Source organism: Ammospiza nelsoni, chromosome 16 (genome assembly GCF_027579445.1).
Source record: "Ammospiza nelsoni isolate bAmmNel1 chromosome 16, bAmmNel1.pri, whole genome shotgun sequence".
NCBI classification, from domain to species: Eukaryota; Metazoa; Chordata; class Aves; order Passeriformes; family Passerellidae; genus Ammospiza; species Ammospiza nelsoni.
In genome coordinates this window covers 16,052,270-16,072,296 of record NC_080648.1, presented here as the reverse complement: position 1 = coordinate 16,072,296, position 20,027 = coordinate 16,052,270, and the positions used below count along the sequence as shown (strand labels likewise).

The following is a 20,027-nucleotide window of genomic DNA, read 5'->3' as shown; positions in this document are numbered from 1 at the left end:
GACACACCTTAGAAGTGGGACAGGGGCAAGAGACAAAGGCTGCTGCAAAGGGAGTTCAGGGGAAAGTGAGAACACTCCTGTAATACCCACATACAATTCTACATGTCCTCTTCAGTTTCTGCCTTAGCTCAACATGCAATTAACACAAATCTGCATCCTCAGAAGCAGCAAGGGCAGTGATAATCATGACAAACACAAGCCACATCAGCTCAGACCTGATGTGGCTTGTGCTCCTGCACAGCACTAACCAACAGAGGTGTCTAGAGAGGAGCAGACATCCTCAGTTTGCACATCTCTGTAGCTCTGACTTCCACAGAAAACAGCAGCAGCTATCTGTGCACTACACCCAAAGGACTTTTTAAGCTAACATGTCAGATTCATCTTTTAATTCTGGGTCAAAAACCTCCCTTCCTGTTTTTCAGAAAGAAGAAGTGAGAGAGCAGTGATCACAAGGGCTATGTTTCTATTGTCTCTGAACCCAAAGGAACATCCTTAACCTCTGGCCATGTATGGCCACGATAAAACAAAGCTGCTCCCCCAGCAGTTCCATCTTCACACAACCTACTGACCATCAGGACCAACACCACCAGCAGGCAAAACACAACATGACACTTCAGAGACTGCTGCTTTCCTCACTTGCAGATGACCTCACTGGCTCAGCCTCCTGCTCCCGCAGCCAAGGCTGTGTCTGGCTCCACCAAATGCTTCCACAGTTCATGGACACAACCAGGTACACGCTGAGCTCCTGACCACAGGATGAGCAAAGATGTTTTTCCAAATACCCCTCCTGCGTCTGTGCTCTCCCAGCACCCCACATTCCCCATCTCTCCTGCTCCCTGCCTTGCTGTGGGGAGCAGCTCCTTGCAGAGCAGCCCTGACACTGAGCTCTGAGCTAGAGGGCAATCACAGCCACCAGCCAGGCCAGAGCACTTGCCAGCCTGCCTGAACCAAGCCCACAGACCTGTGGCTGTAGGGAGCAGCTCCTTTTCATGGAGGCTGGCTCCTGCAGCACAGCACTGAGCAGCTGTGGGCTTTGCTCCCTAGCCTTGTGCAACAGCAGCTCTCCACTCCCCTCTCTCACGCTGCTTCTCCCCTGGGGCTGAAGGCAACACAGAGTAAGTTTTTCCCCTCCTTTGAAGCCCGTCCAAGGCTTCTGTTCCAGTCTCTGAATATGCACGCTGCTCTTATGTGTCTTTCCCAATTTTTCAGCATTTTTTTCCAAGTGAGGATGTTTAACACTTCCCATGGTCTCCCCTGCTCCTGGCTCATGGTGCTGCAGCACAGGCTGTCACTGCTCCCCCTGCACCAGCAGCATCCCAGAGAGCCCCACAACACTGCAAAGACCCTGGGACCGTTCTTATAGAGGTCATTTGTACAGATGGAAAGTAAAAGAAGTCAAAACCTGCTCCTTTGTTGCAGAAAGGATAAATCCTTTCAAACCACTCTAATGGTCTTTGACAGGATAAAATGGTCTAATGAATAAGCACCCTCTCCAGGGACAGCCCAGAGCTCTTGGAAGTAAGATCACACAATTAGCAAACATGCAAACAAGCAGGAAATTCCAATTACTTGACAGCAATGCCCATGGCAGAGGAAACATTTGAAGCCGAAAGTGCTGAACCTTTCATGTCCTGAATCATACTCCGAGGAGCAGGCTATGAAAATCATTGCCTATGTGTAAAAAGAGTAAAATTGCTACAACTGACTGAAAATCATTCTCTAAAAACAGTTATTAATGGTCTTGTGGCAAACTGAAAAGGCATTTCAAATTACACCCTTCAGGAATGTATTTAATGTGTACAATAATTTAAATTTCTGAAAGCAGAACAGCAAATCCTCTTACACATACAGGTAGATAACATCGAGCCTGTAAGGGACTGCAAAAATCCAGTTGGACAGGCTCAGAATTTAAAGTGGACAAATGCTCTTGCACCAACAAGGTGTAATTAAATAAACACAGGTGAAAAACAGGATTGCAAAAGGAAGAAATAAATATGAGAAAAGGATCAAGATGAAAACTCAAGAAGGATAAAGCAAACCATCAACATTCCACCAGTATAAGTTATTTTTGCAAAACAAGTAAAACATCATTTCTGAAGGAATTTTATGCAAAAAACAAAATATAATTATTCTCTTCTGTCAAGAGTAAGCAAGGCCTTGGCTACAGTGCTGTTAAAATACTTGATTCCAGTTTTAAAAAAATGTGTAGGCAAGTGGGACACAGTCCAGAGTAGATCAAGAATAAAAACTTGAGGCTATGTTTGTACAAGCCGGAAAAGGACTGGGACAACAATCTTCCACTATGTAAAAAAATTAGTATCAGAGAGCTGGCAATCCTTAGTGTTTTAAAGTCCGGCTGTTAGGAGAGACTTTGCAAATGGAAAGAAGGGGAACAGGCTGGAGGGCTGGACTGTACTTTTTGAGTATTTTTTATTTCAAATTTTTACCCTCATTTCTCTACAAACTAGAATATGCTTTGGTACTGTTCTCTTATGTGTGAGCTAATGGCTGTTCAGACATTTAAGAGATTCTTTTCTAACTCCTATTTTCCAGCATTGCTTTTCCTTCTCCTCACCAGTGATCTCACAACTGTCTTCAACTTTGGGAAAACAGCCAGTGTGATGACCAATACCTCAGCTATTGCTGGGATTATGCTCTGCCATGCCCCAAGAATGGGGTCAGTTCACAAGCACCATCTCTTAGGCCAGGACCAACTCCCCCTTCAGCAACTTTTTGCAGTCACAGTGCGGTGCAAACCAGGGGTGGGGGTGGCTGGGCAACAACATCTGCTTAATTGAGAAAGATTTCTCTAAATGTTAAGAAGCTGTGAATAGAGTGCAAGGTCACGAGCAGCACCCAGGACACCCAGAGCCAACACTGTGAGCCAAGCAGAGCCCAGCTGTGCAGAGCACTGACCTGCAGGTCTCTTGGTCAGGTTGAGGCAGTCAGCATGGTACACCTTGGGGCAGCCTGACTTCTTACAGGAGACCAGCTGCCCTCCGTCCCCGCAGCTGAAGCACTCGTCCTCCCGCTCCTTCATCACCTCCGCCTGCGACCTGCGCTTCATCTGCGGCCGCCTCTTGAGCTTCTTGGACTTCTCCTCGCTCAGGCTGGGCTGGCTCTGGGGGTGAACAGATGTTGATTAACACAGGGCTTTGCCTCATCCACCTGCTCCCTTGCTGCTGCAAACCCTGCTGACACAAATCCCACTGCCAGCTATACTGAGAGCTGTGCAGCATCTTTAGTGCTGCTCGGTATCTGGAGCCAAGTTACTACAGCAAATTGCTCCCAGGTATTCTGAAACAGCCTGGAAATCATGTAGCAAAGCTTGACTGGACATGGGATTTATATGACTAGCAACAGCAGAATGAGGAGCTGGGGCTGCCTGGTGTCACTGAGCTCGTGCCACCTCTCCCAGACTCTCCAGGTCAAAGCAGTCAGGTCTCCTGGCACACATGACTCATGAGGAGTCTATTCAGGGCCTTCCTGCATTTTTCACATTCACCACTTCCCTCTCCGTTTTCAGTCTGAATTTATCTGTCGTCAGTTTAGACCTATTTGTTCTTGTGTCAATGCTGCCCTTCTGCACCAGAATCACAGAATTTTTACAGTTGGAAAAGACCTCCAAGATCATTAAGTTCAACATCTGAAGCTTTTCTATCTCCCTGAAGAAACCCCTGGGTCACACTCTCCTGCTTGCAAACTGAAACGTTCACAGTCTGCACACTCAAGTCTTCCCAGTGGCTTTTCTCTGCCCTTATTGAGTATATTTATCCCAAAGAAAAGTTACAGAATTACACATGCTACCTCACATAACACCTCTCATACAAAGACATCAACACTTAGCCAAAAGAACAGGAAATTCCCCCAAAGCACTGCCCTCATTTGCCTTTTCCACAACTGTGTCACACCACAGCTCAGTGCTGTGGCAGCTGAGCTGCACAGTGGCTCCTTCTCCACCACGACTGCCCAGCCATGACCTTCTCATGGTGGATTTGTTTCTGCTGTTAACCTCTCCAGGTGTGTACTGTGGAATATCCAATCTCCATTCCCCCTACACTCAGTTATTCCTTTGCAACTGCCCCATCCTCTCACTCTCCCATGGCAATGACAACCAAACTCTGCATCATGAGCGCAGTTAAATTATTCGTGAAGTAACTACAGATGGACCCAGGACAGGCAACTAAATGGTTCAAGTGCTCTCTTCTCTGGCCTAAGGCTTCCTCCAACCCTGCTCTTCCAACTCCCCCTCCAGCCAGGATGAGCCTCCCATTGTGTGGAACACTCAGCTCCACAAAGATGATGCTTCTTGACCCAGTCCTGACCTTATCAAAGCACCATCACTTTAGTTTATCTAAGGAGACATGAGCTAAATTCTGTGCCATTTTCTACATCTCTTTGTGCTCAAATCTGTGTTCTCCATGCAGGATATCTCTGTGTGCTGAGACAACGCCTGTGAAGCAATTTTTACAGCCTTTATTTTACCAAAATATTGTGCATAATATTTTCATCATCAAAACATTTAAAAGCCTTGGTCTCCAGACCTACAATTTCAGAACTCTGCAGTTGGCTATCCAGCTTTCCTGTCACCAAGGAGTTACATCTCTTGATTGTTTCCTTCCCCTTCACACGTGGAAGTTTCTGCTTTCATACCATCATTCCCCCTGACAATGGGGACAAGCCAGGCCTTTCTTATCACTGAAAATGCAGGCACTGAAATGCTTCCATCTAAACTATGCCACCGATTTTCAACCATCTAATTACAAAGAGAACAAGAAAATCCCTTCACAGCTAATTTGAATGTCTAAGAGAGGTCTAACAGCTGGACTAAGCGATTCCCACTTGCTCCCTGCAGTACCATAGACTCCCAAACATTCCTCCACACTCCCAGTTAGAAGGCATTTTTAAGAGTGAACTTGAGTATAATCAGTTTTGTCTTGCTGTATCTTCAGCAAGCTTAAAAATGCATCTATTGTGAGAATTTTTTTTTAAAAACCACCCCAAGGTATTGTTGTCTTGGTACTGTTTCTTAGCCCATCTCATCAAGATGCAATGAGTCGCCTCAGATATCACAATGGAACATGAATGCCAACTAAAGGGCACCTTTCTCTCATTTCCATCGTGCAACCTGCAATTTCAAGGCAAAAATGACAGTCAAACCATGTATAACACAGGGGCAGCACAAAATCGATTGAACTTTAAATTGCAACCCAAAAACGAGCTAAATACATCAGATGTGCCACTCCCCCATCTGTCAGCTTCTCAAGACATCCATTTTTTATTTTTGTAAGTTAATTTTTTCTGAAGAACTAAATCACTGGAGAATTTATAAAACCTTCTCTATATATTGATGGGGCTCAACAACTGTTGCTGCTGGAGGTTTTTAACCCTTAACAGTGGGCATGGCAGGATCCACCTGCCAGAGCAGAGGGATTACAGGCTGATTTGGTGAAGCACTTGTAACAAACCAACAGCTGAGACATAGATTTAGCGGGTGACAGCTGGGAACTCGGCCAACTGCTCCTGTTATTTCCTTTTCCCACTGAGAACCAGCTCACACAAGGAGGTAATTGAAATCAATTCCTGTTTCTGCAACATTACAGTTACAAATCGAAGCCCTCAAAAAGTCAGTGAGTTCTAAAAGCTGGTGGTTTTTCAACTACAGATATGGCAGATTTCTCATGTCTGTCTCATGTGTAAAAATCAGTCATTTCATTAAAACCAGAATAAAACCAAGAACTTTACTGCAGAATAGATGGTGAGGTAGCAGCCTTCTGGCTCTAAAGCAACTTCAGTGTGAAGGAATGCGAGTTTGCTGGCCTTCCATGCATGCTCATAATTTACTTTGGGAGCCTTTACTTTGGGAAACGGGCTGAGTTGTGTTTTCTTGGTTATCTAATGAAGTCTTTCCCATGCCTGTCCTTTGCTCCTCTAGTGCTATGGAAAATGTCATGATAAGAAGCAGAATTAAAAAAAAAAAATTAAAAAAACCCCACCCTCTTTCTTTTATTCTTCCAGTGTAAAATAAAGCTTCCTGTTATTATTTATAGCAACTCTGATAACTGAAGACTAAGACTTGCTTTCAGAATGAAAACTCGAATATTTAACTCATTTCAAGCACTGTTCCCATGGCCACACTTAAATGATCTCTTCAACCAGAAACCTTTGCAACCAATGACTGATACACATCTATGCAAAGAGGCAATTTGGAGGAACAAAAGCTTAAAGGATGCATCATACCTTCGGCCTTACTCCAAGGAAGCCACTGCAGTTTGGGGCACCACATTTACAAACAGTCTTTCCATTTCCCAAACACTCCAGATTGTAGTTGAAAGTCAGCTCAGTCCCTGGCACAAAAGCAGATCAAAACCAAGCAAATTGTTAATGAATTATAGAGTAGAATGTTTTACTGCTAAAATAAAAGCACTTTTAAAATACAATGTCACAAATGACTGCCACCACTACACAAGGACACCAAACAATTAATCTCCCCAAAGATCTGTGTAGATTGAAAATTCAGTACAAACCCTCTCCCCTACCAGATTCTACAGCTAAAAAGGGCATTGATCCTGTAGCAGGGCCCTGTATCAACCTCCACTGATACCATGTGTGTGTTTCATTATGTTAGTGCTGCTGTTCAGCCTCATGAATACCACAATGAAAATAAAAATTAAATCCCCTTCCAGAGAGCTACAAACCCTCCCTTTTCCTTACAGATCCCCCGAGGCTACAGCAGGCATTGACGGTGCCGTTCCTTACCAGCTTTGATATTTACAAGTGCGAAGAGCCCGACCCGAGTGTCACCATTCACACACCATTTCTGAGTCTCACAGTTGGGCTGGCAGCAGTGGTTCATGAACCGAGCATAGTTACCCTTTGGCCCAGCATCAATGATTCGATCCTGGAATCGCAAAAAAACCCCCCAGAAAACCACATTTCAATCATCTGTCATCAGCTGCAATCAGCCAGCTCTGATGCCTCTGGCCAGGGCTGGCAGATCACATCAGTACAGCCTCCTGCACATCATCCTCCTCCTCAAAGACACAGCACTTTCAAGGGACAAAGACACTCTCCCAAACAGCCAGGACAGTGCCACTGTGGCTTTCTGGGAAATAAAGTCTCCCTGTGGCATCAGTGCTGGATAAACACCACCCCAGCACACTTCCAAGGCAGTGCTTGTGGTTCCAGGCCCCAATTTCTGCTTAAAAGCAAAACCAGCAGTTCCTATTTCTTACATGTCAGTGTATAGAAGGAAAACAGGAAGAGTGTGCAAGCTGAGGTACACTGGTGCACAGCTTGCAATGGGGCTGGAGAGGAGAGGAAAGCTGCAACTGAGATTTGCTTTTGTAGCAATGAGGAGATATTAACATTTGGGTGTGCCCCATCAGCCATACAAGGAGAACACGATATGGTCAGTGTGAACTTGCAGCAGGATGAGGGGAAAGACAAAGCAGTCACTGTTATCCTGTCCCCCACTCTACAGTTTCCTCCCCATGTCTGTTTTCATGGTTTCTTTCTCATCTTTCCATGGCTGAGTGACAAAGTGGGGAAAGCAGCTGACACAATCACTTAAACCTCTAAAAATCAGGAGTTCATAGCACCAACCTGGCCTGCAGGACCCACTGGGAACCCTCTGGCTGTAACTAAATCCATCAGTCTACTGAGAACAGCAAGACCTGAGATCTGAACTCAGATGAAGGTCTTGCTGTGCCTATAACTTACTTATGCCTCTTCTGGCACACACCAACCCTGTTCTGGGCTCTCCAAAGTTCAGCTGCTGGGAAGGATCCCCATGTTCCCAAATTCAGCCTCTTATGCTGAAGTAGGATCTGCAGTTCCTCAGACAGCTGTCCTCACCTCTTCTGAACAAACTCAGGCAATGCCTGTTCAGACTTTCCTCCTAACCCTGAAATCCAGCCTGAAGCTCCTCTATTACACATTAATTAATTTTGTCATTTCACAGGAAATGCTGACCAGCTCATCAGCAATGCTTAGCACCTTTTTGCTACATGAAGCATCATGCCTTCCTTCCCATCTTTTTATTTCTGTTCAGGATGCTGGCAGGACATTCCTTGCACATACCTTATCCAGTGTCAACATGTAGAAATTGGTAATGTCGTGCTCCTGAGCGTAGCGGATTCGGGCTCGGCACTCCTCCTCATCAATTAGCTCCCCAACATACTCATTAACAAATTCACCCTGCCAGACACAAAACAAGCTGATAAGACAAGACAAATTATCTGCAGGATGGAAGGACGTCCACCTTTATGCTAGAACTCAGCTCCTGTTTCCTTCCTAAAAATCTCTCCCTGTGCTCTGCAGCCAGTTTGGCCTATAACCTTCACCAAGAGCTCTGAACCATACATCTGTTTCACATGCTCAAACAACTCAAATTAAATTAAATAAAGAACTGTGACCATCAGGTTATTCTTTGTGCCAAAGAAAGAATTAGCATCCAGGGAGAGCACAGAAGTTAACCACAAGAACAGCACTTTGCTGCAAAGCTCAAAGCACTGCCCTAATTGCATTCCAGCTGAAAACAATATCCCTTTGGGGACCAACCACATGGAGCAGCAGGATGCACCTGGAGCACCTGCTCCTGCAGTGAGTGCAGTTCTCTTGCAGTAAGTACTGCAGAGACTACTCCAGTCACTAAGGAGAACCCAGCTCTGCTCCAGTGGGGCTAATTGGTTCCCCCACTAAATAACTGATTGTTTCTGTTTCCAGACTGTCTGCTGAAAGTGAAACAAGCACATGGAATGGCAGAAATATCCTTTAACTTAGGGCACAGCAGACAGCAAAGTTTTCAACAGGACAGACTCACATTTTGCCTCTTCTATCAAGACCTCCCTCTTATCATGTCATCACTACTCCCTTTTCAGACATTCTTCTCTTACTATGATAACAGTCCTGTTTCACTTTATCTTTTATTAGCTTTGGGGTTCTTTTGGATTTAACATTCCTCCTTCTTCGTTCAGCACAGATGTGTGTCCAAAGAATTGCTCTTCTTTGCATTTAAAAAACAGATACGAGTGTTTTAGGTGGAGATAATCAGTTTCAGCAGCAAAAACAGCCATGTCCAAGACACTGCCCTTTTTTAAGATCCAAGCCCTGGTTTCTATTTCTAACACAAGATTCTCATGCTGGATAAGCCTGGTTAGTCAAGAATAGGAGGGAGGAATAATCACTGTTCCCCATCTGGAAATCCTGAGCACCATCCCATTGTTCTTACAAGCAGACTGACCAATCACCTTTCTTACCCTGTGGGACATGCAAATAATTTTCCCGGTCAGCTGAACCAAAACACTCTTGTCAAGTCTGTAAAGATTAAATTCAATTTTTTTTCTAAATGGCATTGTACAGCAAGAAACCCAGTTTTCAAACCCAGAGTGATCAAGAGAGAAACAATAAGAGAAAACGACACAGAAAGAGCGCAGGTACCTTCCTGATGTCAGTCTTGGCCTGCAGGCCCCAGCCCCGTGCCAGCGTGCGGAAGATCTGCACCTCGGGGTACTGGCGCTTGGAGAAGCACTGGTTCTGGCAGCGCTCCCCGGCGGGGCACACCAGGGGGTGGCACTCGTAGAGCAGCATGCGGTTGATGCACTCCGAGTCCAGGCCACAGGGGTTCTCGTCCGTGGGTTTGCAGTTGCAGCGCGGGATCTCGGACAGGTCGGCAGTGAAGATCTGCACCTTCCCAACGGGCCGGTTCACCTTCAATGCACACGAGGGACATGAGCTCTTGGGAGCTACAGGTTAGCCTGACAGGCACTTTGTACTCCACCCTTGCCTACGGGCTGCAGTGACATAGTGACAGCGAGGGGTAGAAGGACACAAGTACAGGCACAGCTGTACTCCTGGGAATGCTATTTGGAGAGGCAGAAGGTTAGAGGAAAGAGCTCAGGAGGATGCAGGTTCCCCGTTAGCATCACCTGGTGCAGTGTGCAGTGTGTATTCTGTGACCCTGGAAAGGTGAGAGGCTGCCAAGTGTCCCCCTCCCATCATCACTGAGGCCACATTCAGCTCAGTGCTCCTGCTGGGCACAGAGCATCCCTGTGATCAGCACCAAACCCCTTTGTGCATCAAACTACACCTTTTCCAGTCTGAGTGTCAGGTGCTTTTCCTCAGCTTTCCCTTACTGCCCTGCTTTTTGAATGTTACCTTCAAGCTGCTTTGTGCTCTCAGCTGTCACACCTGTGACAGAAGGCCTACCATGCAGTTACCTCCCTACCCAACTGTCCTGCAGATGTAAATGGAAGCCAAACCAGACAAGGCTGGGGTTGGAAGGCCCAAAGAGGAGCTCAGAGTTAAGGCAAGGAGCTCTCTAAAAACCACTCCAGGAGGAAGCAGAGTGCAGCACCAGGTGGAGAAGCGACTGACGTGTCTGTGGCATGAGCTGGGTCCTTGGGGTTTGGTTAAAGGCAGCAAACGCTGAAAAGCAGGCAACAGAGAGTCAGGACTTTGGAGAGAGACACTGAAGAAAAGCTCCTGGTTGCTCTTTCCCTGGGTGAACCATTGTCTCACTTTCCTCTCCCAGAACGTGAAAGGAAGGGATTTTAGCAAGACTATTCTAGCCCCCATATAAGTTACCTAGTCCCACCCCCAGAGTTCCACACTAACAGCCTGTCTGAGGCTGGCCCAGTCCTGATCCCCCTTTGTTTAAACACAAACCCTGCAGAAACCCTTCATTAATCACTTCAACACAGCCTCCCCCACTTTCCTCCTAGAACTGTGCCCCACCTCCAGCCTTCCTTGTCACTCAGGTTCTCCACTGCTGTTTCCCATCTCACTAAGAGTGGCAAGACTCACAGGATTTGGTCAATCCTCTACTGGTACAGCTCTAGCACTGCCACTGCACACCACATATACCCAGCACACACCTGCCCTATTCTCTGAGACACTGCTGGGAAAAAACCAAAACAGGGCAATGCTTGGACTCATCACAAGCCTGATGTGATGAAGGATCCCAAGTACATTTTGCAGCAGCCTCTCACGTGGACGTTCCTTGGGATGGACTTGAAATGCAGATCTCCTTAGAAGGAGTGGACACAAACAGCTTCAGCCATTCCATCCTGAAGCCCTCTCCAGTTCACCATCTGCTCCTGCAAACTGCTTTGCTTTCAGAGACAAACAGCTTGCACCCAGACCTCAGAAGAGCTGCCATGACTAATGACCACAACCGTCATTATTTATATGAAAGGGTATTTCAAAGGCTCTAAACTGCTTCCAAAGTTCCTTCATGTTGTGGCCAGAGAGTCCTAAAAATAGCTATAATGAGAAACTACTTCCTCCACTGAAGCTGCCAGGCCCATACTGCTGCCACAGCATTCAGCTGTGCCCTTTACACCACAGAGTAACTCATGCAGGATATACCTGCCTGCCTAAAAATCCTAGCTAGATACAAGAAGTGCCAGAAATCAGTTAAGCTTTCATATTTTGCCACATAAAAAGGGAAGGAGCAGACAGAAAAAAAGAACACAGTCCCTGAGTCAATGGGTTTCTGGTCAGTTGGGATCCACTTCTCAGACACAGGCACATGCTTGGTCCCAGCTCTCCTCTCAAGTCACCTCCATTCTGTAGCTAGTGCTGCTCCAATTCTAACTCTATAATAACAATAATATTTAACAGCCCTTAATGTGAATAGATCCCCAAAACTGAGGAAAAGGGCTGATATTGCAGCCTGTACACCTGCTTCAGTATTTCTGTTCAGTCACCAACTGATACAGAAAGAGATATAAAACAATAGCAGATGATAGAAGATACTGTGTGTTACCACACCCTCCACACAGCCTTGCTGCACTGCACCACGACCACCTCCTGTCCTGGTTTGTTCACCTTGCCACCAGCAGAATGGAGCATTTGACCACACTGAGCATTACCAGCCCTCTCCCCTGAGTTCTCAAGGTACAGAAACACTTCCTTCAGACCACACAACTGACACAGACAGCACAGACATGATCAGATCTGTTCCAGCAAACCAGAGCACCTCTGTTACTGCAGCCCAGCTTGCTGAGGATAGAAAGAGGATCAAAGGCACCTTCAAGAACAGCAAGACATCCAAACATCAGAAATGTTTCTGTATACCTGTAAATCGCCTGCACCGAGAGCTCAAGGCTTCTCTTCCACACCTGCCCCCCACCACCTCCCCTCACCTTGATGTGTTTGTAGGGAGGAGGTTTCTTGTCATTCTTTTTGTCTTCCTGAAGTTGTCTCAGTTCTTTCTGTGCTTTCAATTCTTCAAATCTCACAGCAGCTTCCTGAAGAGCTAAGTGAGAGAACAGGCTCTGTTGTGAGGAACTCCCCCTGCTCACACAGAGCTGGGCAGCCACTGTCCACCCTGTGTTCACAAGGTTCAACAGAGGAGGGTGAAGAAAAGGCCAATGCAGCAGGGAAGTGCAGAAATTACAGTCAAGGGCCTGCTCATGGGTGAGGAAGCATCCCATCTGTTGGCTATCTTTGCCTGCTCTCTTGGGCAGAGATGCCAGACAGCTACATCCACAACTCTCAAGTGCATGCTAATATCAAGATAATGACTGTATTGCACAGAGGGAAGCTGACCCAGCAGCAGCTCACTTGAATTTTGAAATGCTATGTCAGAACTGGACAAAGATTTGAGATCTGCACACCCTTCTCCCTCTGTGGGAGTCAAACAAACACTCTGAGCATGCTGGATGTTACATAAGCAGCAGCTTATTCTACACATTTAATTTCACTTCAGTTATAAGAAGACATGTTTCACTGCTGCATGAATGGCACTTTTCCAAAGAGGAATGAAGAAGGTAAGACCATGTACTTCCCTGGATGAAGGCAAGTTACCTTTTTTGTATATGCCATCAACACCTTTCCCCATCTTGTCTTTGCTGCTGACATCACCTTCCATGTAAGGGAACACACGAGCCTGGTGGGTCCACAGGTAGTCCTTGGAGCCAAAGAACAGCACAGGGAACTCACCAATGTCATGTTTCATTTTCTGGATGTTGACAGGAATTGTCCTAGGATGGCAAATCTCAGCTGGCCACCACCTGCAACACAGGGAAGGGCAGATGAAACCTCTGGCTTCCCCATTTCCAGACACCTCAAAAGTATGTTACTGCATGGAGGCATGGGAAAAAGTGTGTGAGGGCTTACCAGCAAGGCTGGTGGGGAGAAAAGAGGCTACTGGAGGAGAAAAGCTCACATTTTATGAGCAATGTGCATGCAAAAAAATGCAGAGGCCTGCTGCAATGAACCCTGCAGAGAGGAGCAGCTCCTCACCTCCACCACCATGAGCACTGCATGAAGGAGGAACGGGGACAAGTCTGTTCTATCTTCACCTACCTGTAGCGCCCAACTTTCACCCAGACTACTTCTTTGTAGTGTGGCTTTTTGCCTGCCTTGCAATCATTACAATACCAGCTTCCCTCTGGCATCTCAATGTTTAGACACTCACGGTGAAACGCAGCCGGGCACGACTCGCAGCATAAAAGGCTGCCCCCTGCAAAGAGAAAGAGGAGAAATTTATCAGTCACTGTGCAGAAGCCCTGCACTCCCCATTTCCAGACAGACATGGAAAAAGGGAATGATGGTCTAGTGCAAGCCCTTTTCAAAAGCTGGGCCCTATTCATGGTAAAAAAAGAACCTTCTAAGAATGCAGAAATCAAAAAAAAAATTGTAATCTGAAGCTGGACTTAAATGTGGAAAGCTAGGGAGGCAGTCTGCTCTCTACAGTTCCCATTGGGAATGGGAAAAGCTCTTCCCTCTTGTAATGAACTCTGGGCAGGGCATTCCCTGGGGCCAGGGGAGCTCACCTTCCGAGCAGACAAAGCACCAGCTGACGTTGACGTGCTCGTGGTTGCGGCAGCCCCGGCGGGCAGTGAAGTGGTTGGGGCAGATGATGCTGTTGGAGGCCAGGACCACGGAGCCGGCGGCCAGGCAGAAGTCGTTGGAGTGATACGCGACCGGACACCGCACGCAGCGCATCAGGCGACCTGGCACGGCAGCCACACAGTCAGCCCCTGCAGGAACACCCCTCCTTCCTGCTCAAACTAGACTCAACTCCTACCTAAGCTCCAAATGACCTCTGGAGAAGGAAGATGATCTTTAATTTTTATAGATCACCCATGATATACTCACTGGATTTCTATTAAGTTATTTAATGTAACTAAATATATATATAAAATTTAAAAATCTGTAATACCTATACCATAGATAAAATTGCATTATTTAGAAGTGAAAAATATCCTCCATGCTGTGTAGAAACAGTTCAAGAGTTCACAGACTGGGACTGCTTCCTATCATATACAAATAATTACTAAATCAGCTCCGACAGTAATTACAGATGGGGTGTTCCAAGTGCTTAGCTGCACATAATGAAATCAATCCATGTAGCTTCTGAAAACACAAGCACTTGCCTCTTGTTTATCAGATTTTACCCTGAAATTCCAGAACTTCCAGGCAATTCAGACTTCCCTACAGGCCTAGTTTATGTGAGGTTTTGGAGCTCAGTTTTCAGTTCCTCACAGGAGACTATAAACAGGAAGAAGAGGTGGGAGATGAGGAGTAAATGTGACCATTGAGAAGCAGCAGCCAGTCAACAAATGTTCAGTGGGGAAGTGGCTGGCTGTGGTGTTGTTTTGGCCTTGGTGTTGTTTTCTACACCAAATACTGATAAATGGGGGCAGAAAAGCCAACTTTGACACAGACTCTGAGGATAAAAATAGAGCTAGTCTTATTGTCACCCATCTTAAGACACCAAGGATTAAAGAAGGCAGCCTCAGAAGCAAACATACACAGCAATCACAAAAGTTTTAAGTTTGATCATGTGAGATAAAGGTCAAGGTATTGCTGCAAACAGCTCAAACAAATGTTTGCTTAGGAAGCTTAGCCCAAGGGTGTCTCCTCTACAAGATGAGAGTTTACATAGAAAAAAATGGATTAGTAGAACAATATCGTAGTTTGCCCTGTGCTGCTCTTGATGCTGCTGTGTTGACAGCCCGTGCTGCTAAGCAAGGCACCATCTGCAGCACTGGCACAGTGAGGAGCAGGTGGGAGAAACACAAGTGTGTCTGTACAGCTCCAGAGATTTACTCAGAAACCCACTGAGGCCTGAGGCAAGGCTGGGCATGCAGGAATCCCAGCCTGGGGACAGCCTGAGAACATTCCAGCTGCCATGGCCCACCATGGGGAGTGCTGCTGAGCCTCACTCTCTGACACCACCCCTTCCACTCCCCTGGGAGCAGCTACTCCTCAGCAAACACAGCCAGTGCCGTGTGTGGCAAGGACACAAAGGCAACAGTGCAAAGAACCAGGTGGACACGAAACAAAGAAAAACCAGGTGACTGCACCCCCCAGACCACCCTGGAGGACTGGGTACCTTTAGAGGCAGAGATGTTTGCTGGGTTAGCAGCATGGCAGGTCATGCAGATGTGCAGGGAGCAGCGGAAGCCCTTGTTCTGCATGACTGTGGGCGGGTATTTCTGGATGCAGGCTTCGTGGTAATACTTCCCACAGAGGGGCAGCAAGCACCGCTTCACATCCTCCCCGCAGCTCTTGCACACAAAGCAGGTGTGGACCCCTGCAGAAAGAGCAAGGCACTGGTCACACAGGAGGGCTAAAGGAGGGCCTGATGCTGTCACCGGGCTGTCTAACAGCACAGCACAACTTCCCAGCCTGCTGCACCCATCCCAGAGCAGCTTCAGGCTGCTTTGGCCTGAAGCTGCAATAGAACTCCACATCAAAATAAATATTATTACAGCTGGGACTTCAGGCCAGGGAAAAAAGAAAATTTTTTAAAAAATCACTAACCCTACTTTGAGATTTCCTCCTTTCCAGCCTGAAAAAGGCTTCTCCTCCCCACCAGACCCCTTTCCAGAGTCCCAGGTAACAATTTATCTCTTTCCCAGCAGATCATGGACATTCATTTTGTACACCAAGTCTGAATCAACAGTAAGGCTGGTAAATATTTGAAGTCATTATTAGTGGCTTCAAATCAACAAAGAGCAGATTAAACATTAGGAAAAAATGACGGTGGTGAGGCCCTAGCACAGAAGAAGCTATGGATGCCTCTTTTCTGTAAGTCTTCAAGCCTAGGTTGGACAGGGCTTGGAGTACCCTGTTCTAGTGGAAGGTGCTCCTGCCCATGGCAGGGGGGTGGAATTTGATGACCTTTAAGGTCCCTTCCAACCCAAATCACCCTGTGATTCTAATTAGAAAGTCATCAGAAAGTTATCAGACATCAAACCAATAATGTGAGGACTGAGAGCTACTCAGCAGCCCTAGAGCAGGCACATCACTCCAGCCAAGGCAGCACCAGGAAAGCCCACAGTCCTGCCCTACCTGTGGAACACTCATTGCAGATGAATTTGCCCTTTGGCATCTCGGAGAGCCCAAGGCACTGCAGGTGGAAAGCACCACAGCACTGCGCCTCACACAGCAACAGCTCCCCCGGCTTCTCACAGATCTGTGCGAGAGAAACACAGTATCAGCTTGAGCAATTTTCCTCCCAGCACCATCCCACACAGCAGCAACCCCCCGTGCTGGCCAGAACTGCCAGCAGAGACCCCCGCCGGGGAAAAATGCTACATTTTCCTTGTGTCAGTTAATTCTGGTGGTTTGTGTGTAACCACTGTTATTTACCATCCAACTCCCTGATACCCTACATTGGTAAAATGTAGTTTACACTGGTCACTTCTCCCTAACCTCTGGGAACTTTAAGAGGAAGAAAGGATATTGTAGGAGAAATGCTTGATACAGAGCACAAAAAAATGGTTAGTTCTACAATAATTGGAGCACTTGGAAGTTACCTGGGCTTACCTAGGGCACCAAGGTATCTCAGAACTCACACAAAAATACTTTACAGTGGGATAGTTTCAAAGAGATTACTTCAAGAACATTACCTGACACACATTCTCCTTGAGAGCTGCTCCTCCTCCACGCTCCCCCTGTATCTTTTTGGACGAAGGCACTCCATGGTCATTCTCTGACCCCTCCTCATGACCCTCCTTGGGGCTTGCTGCAGCCCCATGAACCGAGGTCTCCCCCTTTAAAGAGAAAACTAGAATTAGGATTGTCAGTAGCACCTTTCTGACTTGGAAACTACAAATTCAGTCACTGAGCACGTAATGGGTTTGGCAGGTGTTACCCACCCTGGAGAGAACATCCCCCTTTACAGTTCCTCCAAAAGATTTACAGGAAAGGAAAGAGCTCTTAGTTTACTAAATGATTAAAAATACACACTCAGCACAATTATCTTTCTGTGCATAACCCCTCTCTGATCAAGGAGTGAGCCCTGAATGGAAGCAAATCAGGTAGAAAAAGTCAGAAGCACTCCAGTATCTACTTGCACTAGAAACAGAAATGAAAAACCTCAATCTTCAGAGCACCTATCACACACTAAATGAACTACATTTTTCCTCTACACTCATCTCAACTTGTTCTAAGCCACGTAAAATAGACTCAAAGGTACACAAGCCCTGTGTTAGTATGAGATCAGCCAGTCCCAAAAGGAGAGCACAGCAGGGCATTCACAGCCCATCCTGACTCTCCCACTGTCCTGTACAAGTGTACAGCACTGCCCATAACACCCACTGGTAAAAACCATCCTGGGGGAAGGATGGGTTTCAAATTATAAAGGTCCAACCACACACTCACAGGGCAAGTTAAGGATCCTGCCACAAGGCTTCCCAGTGTCCATGGCACCTGCCCAGGCAGTCAGGAGGAAAGAATAGCAGGTATCCTAGAGACATTTGTTTCTAGCACAAAATACGGCTGTCCTGCAGCTACATCCTGCAGCAGTGCCACAGATTTTGTCAGGACAGGCAAATGAGGGCTAGAAAACACCATCCTGCCAGCTTCCAGCCTACTTGGGAGGTCTAGGGAACACTTCAGTGGCCTCAGCAGCTCCAGCTGCCACTCCAGAGCAGGGACAATTTAAGGACATTAATTCTGCACTAAAATGATGCCTTTAGCTCCGTGCTTTGAGGCAGAACATTTTAAGGACTCTGCCACTTTTAAATAAGGCAGCTGAGTGATCTCAAAGCACAGCTGCCAGCTCCTCCCTGGGTCAGCAAGCTGTAGCCACTGTACACCCAGGCACAAATAGTACACCTGAGAGACCTTGTGAGAATTCAAAGTGCTGGCAGAAGCAGCAGCCATCACTCCCACACCTCCAGCCCTGCTTGGTGCAAGCCTGTCCAGCTAACAATCACGAGAGGGAGCTTTGCACCACCTTCTGTATGGGAAAGTCTGAGCTGTGGTGCTACTAAAGCTTGTAAGCTGAATTGAATGCCTTTTGAACACATTCTGAATCTGGGCAAAAAAAGGACAAAGGACATAAAGACTTTCTAAAGTTTAAAGCTGGAAGAACCTGGAGCTAGTATTCTGCTCAGATAATGATGCTTTCTTTGCCTGAACTGTTGGTTTTTCCCCTATTCCCTGAATGGAGCAGTATGAGTTTATTTGGGGACACTTTAAAGCCATGTGCCTTCTGTGGAGCAATGATGCACAGATGCAGTGAAGGTATATTGAAGCATACATTACAAAGATGAATGGTATAAACTGACTTTATTGCGAGAAAAAAAAAAAAAAGAAAAAAAGCAAAGTCCCAACTACAGGCTACTGCCAGTCCAACACACCTTACAGAGTACAGCCTTGTTCTAACACTGCTCCCAGAACTGCCCAGGGAAGGGATGGCAGAGCTAGACAGGATGAGCAAGGCCCATCCTTTGTAAACATGGAAAAAGGCATTGCCACTCAAGGATCTGCCACTGTGTCCCCTCCTTCCTCTGCCCAGCACAAGCACCGCAACACTCCATACCTCCTGCAGAAAGAAAGGCTCATCCCAGGTCTTCTTCCAGAACCATCCCTGCTGCTGTGTCTGGCACAATCCCAAAGCCTGACCTGTTCTTTGGCACAGCCTGACCTTGGCTCACAACCTTGACAAGCATTTCAACAGCATTTTCCATCTCATTCTGTCAGTCTCTTACTGCCCTGATGTTGTAAATTTGCACTCCTGGCTCCACAGACGGGCAAGGTCAGAGAAAGCTGCTTAGCTCAGCCCAGGCCGACAAGCTTTCCTCTGCCCTCTTTCCCTTGGAAGGCTTCACTGGGCTGTAGCATCAAACCATGTATTTTTTCTAGCAAAGTGGAGTTCCTTGCCCAGTGTGTGCAGCCACTGAGGGAGCAGCATGGTTTGAATTCCACATGAAAGCACAACTGCATCCCCACAGCATCCCAATACTCACCTAAGCCAGGGGATGAACACCCACCACAGCAGCTGAAGAGACACAATTACATAATAAGGAAGGCTGGCAAAGGTGCCAAGCATTGACCTTTTTTTTGTTTGGCATAGTTTACACCATACCTGCCTTCTGATACTCAACACAAATGTCTATATCTAGAGGCAGTTAAGACTGGGTTTCCTGTGCAGTGAGTAGTGAGTACAGGATTCAGAGCCATGGCCTAGAACTTTGCTGCTCTGAGCTGCCTCTCTTTTCACAGAGAATTTGCTGTCTCTTAGTGGGTAGAGCAGAAAATGTTAACTGGCCATGCCCAGCACTGGCAAAGGTATTTGTACAGGCTGTTTTAAAACATTAGTCCAGTTGTGCACACTTCAAAAAAGAACACCAACACCAGCACAGGAAAGCTTACATGCACCAAGGGTATTACCCCAATTTATCAACTTTATCACAAACGCCCTTTCCAAAATGCAACAGGATGGCTGGAACTGTTTAAAGCGGTGTAAGGTTTGTGTTCTCCTGTAAACTGTGGTTACAACAACAAATATAACAATATTGATCTATAATTGGCTCCTGAAATACATACTGACTATCCTGCCTGCTGCTGAACCTGGGCCACTGGAAGTGAGAGGCGATGGCGAGAGGCCCAGAGGTGTCCTGCCTCTCCCAGGAAGTCTTGCTTCCCCTACACTTGCTGATAACTGGCTCATTCCTAAAAGGCAAAATGTGCTTGTCAGAGATATTTGTACACTGACCTGCTAATATGAAGCAGAGGGAATTGCCCCAGTTATCCCTTTCTGCTGAATGGCAGAATGC

At 46.7% G+C, this 20,027-nt stretch overlaps 1 protein-coding gene across 1 annotated transcript in view; it reads right to left on the bottom strand.

Moving 5' to 3' along the window:
- Positions 1-20,027, bottom strand: part of NSD1 (nuclear receptor binding SET domain protein 1) — a 54,867-nt gene that overhangs the window by 4,884 nt on the left and 29,956 nt on the right. Inside the window, exons 11-22 of the mRNA XM_059483924.1 lie at positions 16,872-17,015; positions 16,312-16,435; positions 15,350-15,550; positions 13,785-13,964; positions 13,315-13,471; positions 12,814-13,019; positions 12,150-12,262; positions 9,442-9,711; positions 8,083-8,199; positions 6,760-6,901; positions 6,241-6,347; positions 2,917-3,121 (exon numbers count right to left, since the gene is read on the bottom strand). Of these exons, the coding sequence (XP_059339907.1) occupies positions 2,917-3,121; positions 6,241-6,347; positions 6,760-6,901; positions 8,083-8,199; positions 9,442-9,711; positions 12,150-12,262; positions 12,814-13,019; positions 13,315-13,471; positions 13,785-13,964; positions 15,350-15,550; positions 16,312-16,435; positions 16,872-17,015 (1,966 nt within the window). The remainder of the gene's footprint in view (positions 1-2,916; positions 3,122-6,240; positions 6,348-6,759; positions 6,902-8,082; positions 8,200-9,441; positions 9,712-12,149; positions 12,263-12,813; positions 13,020-13,314; positions 13,472-13,784; positions 13,965-15,349; positions 15,551-16,311; positions 16,436-16,871; positions 17,016-20,027) is intronic.